At 40.4% G+C, this 7,501-nt stretch overlaps 1 protein-coding gene across 1 annotated transcript in view; it reads right to left on the bottom strand.

Moving 5' to 3' along the window:
- Positions 1 to 3,181: 3,181 nt before the first annotated feature.
- The window catches only part of LOC102302356 (noelin), a 13,864-nt gene continuing 9,544 nt past the window's right edge, over positions 3,182 to 7,501 (bottom strand). The window contains exons 4-6 of the mRNA XM_005952496.3: positions 6,292 to 6,511; positions 5,973 to 6,079; positions 3,182 to 4,768 (exon numbers count right to left, since the gene is read on the bottom strand). Coding sequence (XP_005952558.1) covers positions 4,106 to 4,768; positions 5,973 to 6,079; positions 6,292 to 6,511 — 990 coding nt within the window. The 3' untranslated portion in view covers positions 3,182 to 4,105. The remainder of the gene's footprint in view (positions 4,769 to 5,972; positions 6,080 to 6,291; positions 6,512 to 7,501) is intronic.

Genomic DNA, 7,501 nt, shown 5'->3' with positions numbered 1-7,501 from the left:
TTTTAGTTGTTTGAGCCCCTTTTGGGTTTCACTTTTAGTTGAAAAAACAATTCATTAATTTTTTTTTTTGCATTTCATTTAAATTAAAAAAGAAAAAGAATATAAAACGAATATTAAAAACCACCCGTCATGGCTGACGAGTGGCAAGAAGTCTGCTATAGAAGGCGGCGCCAGCGCCTCTTCCTTGACAACCCAGACCGGGATCGGGGGTTCTCCCGTGGGATGGCCCGCGCACCTTCCTTCTACCCTCGTAGGAGGAATCAATTCCCCTCCCCAGTTTAGGTTTCTGTGTTGTTTTCTCCGGTCAGCAGTAAAGCTGCTTTTGAGTTCACGTCTTGCCTCGCCTGAGTCTGCGTCTTGGGTCCTCTCCTGCCTGCACACAGCCATAACATGACACCCACATTGAACTTACCTGCCGCCTTTCTGATCTCACTGATGTTTGTTTACTTCGCCATCACATAACTGCTGAAACTGTGCTTTCTGCCTTCTCTGGCACTGATTGCAGATCAATCCACAAAGCTGGAAGCATCATTGGTCAGAATGTGAGAGGCATTTTTAAACGCCTCTGAGGGTCCGAGGTCGGTGAACAAACTGCTCTCCATTATTACTGCTCATCACCCATTTACTTTTCTTTGTATTTCATTACTGATATATATATATATATATATATATATATATATATATGTGTATATATATATATATATATATATATATATGTGTGTGTGTGTGTGTGTGTATATATATATATGTGTGTGTGTGTGTGTGTATATATATATATAATTGTTGTACTATCTCATAATTTAAGGCCCTTACCTGTGGCACTTTTATTTTAACTGTGTTGTGTATTTGTAGAGTGTACTATTCATAATCATGTTACTGTAACGTGTTGCCTTGTGGGATCAATGAAGCCTTTAAACAGACACATGAAGAGTTCACGAACAGTTCCTGAAACTGAGCCTCTTTGTTTAAATTTTGTTAAGTGGTTGGGTGAAGAAATCCATAGCACAATCACATATTAAGGCTATTGGTCATGAAAACAGAATAAATCATCTTACACATTTGAAGGGGGCTGTAGAATTAAAACCTGCTGCTTACGCCAAGCATTTATGACAGAAGTAAAACAAACAAACAAACAAACAAATACTTAAAGTACTATCCAAAAGTTGATTCTGTGCATCTGAACGTAGCTACGTCCAGATGCACAGAATCAACCTTTGGAGATTTACTTACCTGGATGATTGAGCATGCATCAAGACGTACTTAAAGTACTGTAAAAAAAAAAAATCATCTGATATGGAAAACAAAAGCAAATAAGCTATTACAAGTCAATCGGGTGTTAGAATGAAGAACAACTGTTGTGCAGTCACTTTGTTTTTGGGCTTAGCCTCAAATAACTAAAAGCTGCACAGACCAGTGATACTGAAATCAGCTAACTGATGTTCACTGAGACCAACAGACTACAGTTTCTGTACATATCATCTGTTTTGCACAAACGTCGTACTGGGTTCTTCTGTCTGACAGATCACACGATGTCATGGAATCTAAAGTGATGCTGGACAAGACGTTTGATGGTAAAGAGGATTTTAGCATCAATGTATCAGCCAAGCATCATGTGCATTCATAACTACCATTCAGGGCAACACTTAAATTACTTATTGAGAACAACAGGTGAGTGTGTAGAGGAATTCTTATTGTTTAAATAGTTAGACTATGCCCATAGCTCAGTGATCTGAATGAATTTCACATGGTACAATGATAAACCTGAAAAACTGAATGAAGTATTGCAAAAAACAGGCAATCATTTGTATTGCTGTATAACACACAACAGTAAGAAATACCTTATTATTTATAATATTAAGGGATATAAGAATAAGAACAGCGGGTCTTGCTTCAGTCAGAAGAGATTACGCAGAGAAAATAAATCTTGAAAAAACTGTGAAGCATTCTTCAGTGTCCATCAAAATATGTCATCTAAAAATGTTGGGTTTTCTCACTGTGAAATTTTTAATTTCACTGTGTTTCACATTTTAAGTGCATTTGTGTCAAACAACTGAGTTAATTATTTAAATACAATTTTTAAGAAACATTTAATAAAAGAAGTCAATGACATAAGTTAACAGTCCAATGCTTTGTGCAGTATTTCAGTACTGAGAATTCCAGCTAGCTTTTAGCCTAGCTTTACACAAACGTGTCCCAAAACGTCGGCTGCATCCTTCGGAGGACCCGGCCTTCGCGGCCTACATGGGCCAGGTCCTTCTAAGACCGAGAAGGCCGGAAGTGCAAGGCTGTGAAATCTGACAGTCTAGCATTCAGATTTGCGTGGCCGCTGTGTCTGTGAAGTTTGATAAACTCAGCCGTCTGCTCCTTGGTATCTAAAATATAACAGGACACTGGTGTAAATTCTCGACCGTGTTTAATCAGTTTTCTATTTGACGTTTATTCAGCTGTTTGAAAATCCCGGAGGAACCCACCCGATGGATTAATAAAGTTTTATTTAATCTAATAATCTAATAACTTTGATCTCAGCCAAACCGATTTACTCCGGAACAAATAAAACACTGAAAAAAGCCAAACAATTACATGTTTAAGTTATCCGAGTGACTTATATATCATGTTTAACCTGAGTAGCGAAAGACAGCGGGGGTCTAAAAACGATGAAGCCGGGAGTCCGCTGCTCTCACCAGCTCGAGTGACCATTGAACCCCCCGGCTAGCTATTGAGTGGGTGGGTAACAGATGTCTCCGAAAACTTCAAAGTACTTTTGCAAATATGCGATGTCTTGATAAACCAAGAAGGTATTTGAAGTTTACACAGCTACTTTCTCGCCTGAAAATATGTTAAGTTTATTTTGTACCATCTCTTCTCCCCTTTGGTTTCCTTTCTTTCTCTCCCCCTCTTTCTCTCATTCATTCCCCCTGTCCTATTTATTTAAAAAAAAAAAAATGACAAAGGATGAACTGAAGCTCTGCCATCACGTAATGTCGCATACTGCTGTTTCTGATGTCATTTAAAAAAAAAAAAAGTTTATTTTGTGACCCAGAAAGATTAACAAGAGCAATTTTAAAACTTAGTAGCGGCCGCCATTGTTGGAAACTGGAATTGGCTGAGCTGCGCTATGAATTCTGAGATATGGTGGGCCACGAAGGACATACTTCAAATTCAGGGAAATGAAGAACGCATTTGTCGGCCGCATTTGAAGGAGTCGACGAATTGGGACAGCCTTTGTTGCCTGGCTGTGACGTAATCGGCCTACAAATGTGGCCTCAGGAGGATGCAGCCGATGTTTTGGGGCACAGCTACTGAGAACATTTGGTTTGGTTAGCTAGCTCCATCATGACAGAAAAAAACCCAACACTCTCTTAGATTCCTCTTATGTTCTTTTGACATATTTAATGGACTGGTCTAAAAATGTAATAGCACCTGAAGTGTTCAAACACAGCATCACATAGACGGGTTTCCTGATTTGATCCCGGTTCTACTCTTGAGTACACCAGCTGACACCTTAAAGGCCTATACTGGCAATCAAAATATTTCTCTAAACCTGAACTAAATCTTAAGTCACTACCTATATACTGACAAGGGCTGTAAAGTTAGTGGTTCCGCTTTCAGAATGGGCTCTCTTCTATCTCAGGGCTAGCAGTTCCCTGAAGATTTCACATGCAGGTGAATCATTTTTTAAGATGATGAAGTTTCTGTTAGAGAGGAATGTGTGGACAAGAGGAGGATCAGGGACCCAGCCTTCAGCTTTTTGGAAGGTGTTTTTTTTCTTCAGATGGAGCTAAGCTAATTGTAGCTAATACACCACTCTCTGTCCAGGAAGCAAATAAACTGACCTGATAACTATTTTCTATTTTCCTTTGACCCTCTAACAGTCAGAGTACTTTAGGATTTATTCTATTTTTTTATTTAGTTGTATAGTTCGATATCACCTAATGTTTTCAGGAAAATCGTATTTATTCTTCAATTGTATAAAATTTTGGAGCATTACTTTGTAAAGGCCCACAGAGCATCCTGTGTAAGGGATCATGTGTACTGTGATTGCAGTAACATTGTGGGGTCTTGATTTGTTTTTTCTTTTGAATGTGAGAGTGGCTAATATTGATTGTTACTGTATTATGTGATAAAGTGTGACATTATAAAGAACTTGGTGGCCATTGTTCCAGGCGTAGAGTGCTCTGTCTCGAGGGTTGTAGTCAAGCATAGACAGGTGGCTGTATTTGTTGGTCAGAGGGATGTCGATGTACTCATAAGTGGATGAGTTGGTGGAAAAGGCGTAGTATACTTTGGTTCCACCTGAGTACCCATTGGTGACATACAGGGTTCCACAGATCATGAAGGCCTCACCAGCGCTGCGTTTTGGATGGTTGGTGGTCCAGCTTCGGATGATCTGTAGGGTGTTGGGGTTTAGCTGGCTAAGAACAATATTACCAGCATTTTGATTGGTAGCATATACAGCCCACAGCCCACCTTCGTCCACCATGAGGTCAATGTCAGAGTGCCCACCCCAGGAGTAATGGTACATATTGTTGTAACCAGCAAAGTCAAGTTGTCGCGATCTGCTGATGAGCGATGTGCTGAAGTCAAATTTAATGATTGTGTGACTCTGAAACTTGTTGAAGTAAAGAGATCCATTATAAACCACCTGCCCAGTACCAGACCAGGGATGAGGAAGTCGGTGAGAGGTGAAATTGTCTGTCATCATGAAGTCAGACATGGACTGGTACTCCCTAACAAAGCGATTGTTATGGTACCCATCCATGTACCATACCTGTAAGGAAAAAGAACAAATATTAAAAATAAAAACAATCATAATTATTTGTATTGTTAACTTGAATCCTTTATGTTCCACAGACATGCAATGTATGCATAGCAAAACATCGTAAAAGGACCACTGCAGCCGAGATATCCTTATCAAGTTACTTCTAATTCGTGTTCGTATAGTGGCACGAAAAACTCTCTAAGCTAAAAAAGAGCCAGTGTTGGAAAGTAACAGAATACATGTACCACCGTAACCTATTTAAAATACAAAATATGAGTAACTGTATTCCGTTACAGTTACCGTTTAAAAATGTGGTATTCAGAATACAGTTACTTTGCTGAAATAAATGGATTACATGGCGGTCTTTTCCCATTTCATATGTTAGGCTGTCACCTTTCTATTTTTGGTGATTCCACGCCGGTGGAACCCAAACAAAACACGCATTAAGAGGGTCTAATGCCTGTGTCTCAGTCTCGTGGCCCATGTCACCTCTACTTGTGGCCGCATAATGACGTGAAGAAATATTTTTTAAAATTATTATTCAAAAGAATGACTTAATAAGAAGGCAACAGGCAGAGTGTTACAGGCATAGCTGTAAAGAATGTAGTCTCATGGGCAGTGTAGCCCAGTTGTAAGTAAGCTATTAAGACTCGACTGTACACTGTGTTCGTGAAAAAATAAGTTCCGTTGGAGCAGCCTTTCAACGCCTCTCTCTGTCTCTCGCTAGCACAGTTGACCTAGACAACAAAGTACAGCTAGTTTTCAGCTACAAGCCCGACACGAACCCGACATATTAGCCAGAGGTCCCTTTACTACGGTTCGGAGCCGCGGACCTGTTTTATATACGCGCGGAATAGTTTTCTATACGAGATCGCTGCAAAAATTGCAGCCTTACCTAATGTCCACCCTACTGTTATTCATTTATGTTAAGATTTAAACATCTAGTTGGTATTGGTATGGCAAGTAACCTTCAGTAATAGTAATAAATCACACAGCAATAGTACATTCATGTAGTTGTAAAAAACATAATATATTAAGTAATCCAAAGTATTCCGTTACGTTACTCTTATTGAGTTACGTTACAAAATACATTTTGGGGGATCTAATCTGTAATCTGTAGTGGAATACATTTTAAAAGTAACCTTCCCAACACTGAAGAGAGCTAGTATGATATGCTCATAAATTTGATTTACTGTTACATATTAAGACTTACTCTGTTGTCTCCAGCTGGAGCAAGTGGGTCAGTCATCCATGATCCAAATCTAGATCCAGATGTCTTTATGGTGATTGGCTCGGAGATTCCTGTGAGCTTCCCACAAGCTAAAAAACAAACAGAGAAATCTGTAGGCACATGTGGACAAAATAACATGAAAATTTGCAGAAACTGCAGGAGATATTAAGAGTTTAATGTACACAGCTTTGTGTGGTCACACCCAGCCCTCTGAAAACTTTAGTCCACAAAGGCAAGTTCAGATATTTTCTTGATTCAGAAAAGATAGTATGAGCTTCAGATTTTATTTTCCTCTACCCACCTAGCCTCTGCATGCAAGCCTTCAGTCGGTCCTCCAGGCTTATCACCCGGCTGTGGAGCTCCTGATAGTCCAGACCTCCGAGCTGTTCCTGCAATGATCCCAGCAGCTCCGTCACATTCGCTGCCTCTTCTTTAAACTGGCGGACCAACAGTGCATCTGCTTTGTAGGACTCCAGAACTGGGATGAGAGGCCTTAACTCCTCCATCTTTGCTTTGATGGACTGACAAACAGCAGACATTCAGAAAAAAACCACTTTAGATCAGATGTTTTCAAATGTCCTTTTAAATCTCACATATGTTCAACATATTGTAAAGACCTAATTGCATCAAATTATCCTAATACAGCACTTTGCTCTCTGACTGCCGGTTTACTTGTGGTTACTAGGGCAGAATTAAGAGCAGAATGGGAGGCAGAGCCTTCAGCTTTCTGGCCCCTTTTCTGTGGAACCAGCTCCCAGTTTGTCTTTGGTAAATGGTAAATGGCCTGTATTTGTATAGCGCTTTACTAGTCCCTAAGGACCCCAAAGCACTTTACACATTCAGTCATTCACCCATTCACACACACATTCACATACTGGTGATGGCAGCTACATTGTAGCCACAGCTGCCCTGGGGCGCACTGACAGAGGCGAGGCTGCCGGACACAGGCGCCACCGGGCCCTCTTTGGAAGACAGACATCCTCTCTACTTTTAACCCTCATATTCTCCTCAAATATTACTAACATGTTTTACCATTGGGGTCAACCCCATGGGATATTTGCCTCCAGAAAATGGTTACATACAATTGTTGACCAAGTGTTTGTGTCAGCCACTTTGTTTATTTATTGAATACACAAATAGCCCCTTGATAATGAAACTCTAGTGCCACCATCAGGCCAAACTTTTAATTTAGAATAAATGTATCTTGAAAGGTTTGCATGAATTATTTTCAAAATTACTGACAACATTCATGGCCAGAAGCTGATGAACCCATTCAAGTCATCATGTCATCACCAAAACCCCTGACATGACTTTTTCTCTAGCACCGCCACCAAGTCACACTTTAAATTTTAGACTTATATATCTTTCATCCATCCATCCATTCATCCATCTTCATCCGCTTTGTCCGGGGCCGGGTCGCGGGGGCAGCAGCCTAAGCAAAGAGGCCCAGACCTCCCTCTCCCCAGCCACCTCCTCCAGCTTATCCGGGGGAATACCAAGGCGTTCCCAGG

The sequence above is a fragment of the Haplochromis burtoni genome, unplaced genomic scaffold (assembly GCF_018398535.1).
Source record: "Haplochromis burtoni strain Fernald_Lab_line unplaced genomic scaffold, NCSU_Asbu1 Contig_1617, whole genome shotgun sequence".
Lineage (NCBI taxonomy): Eukaryota > Metazoa > Chordata > Actinopteri > Cichliformes > Cichlidae > Haplochromis > Haplochromis burtoni.
Note: the sequence above shows the minus strand (reverse complement) of the source record. Positions and strands in the feature narration are given on the sequence as shown.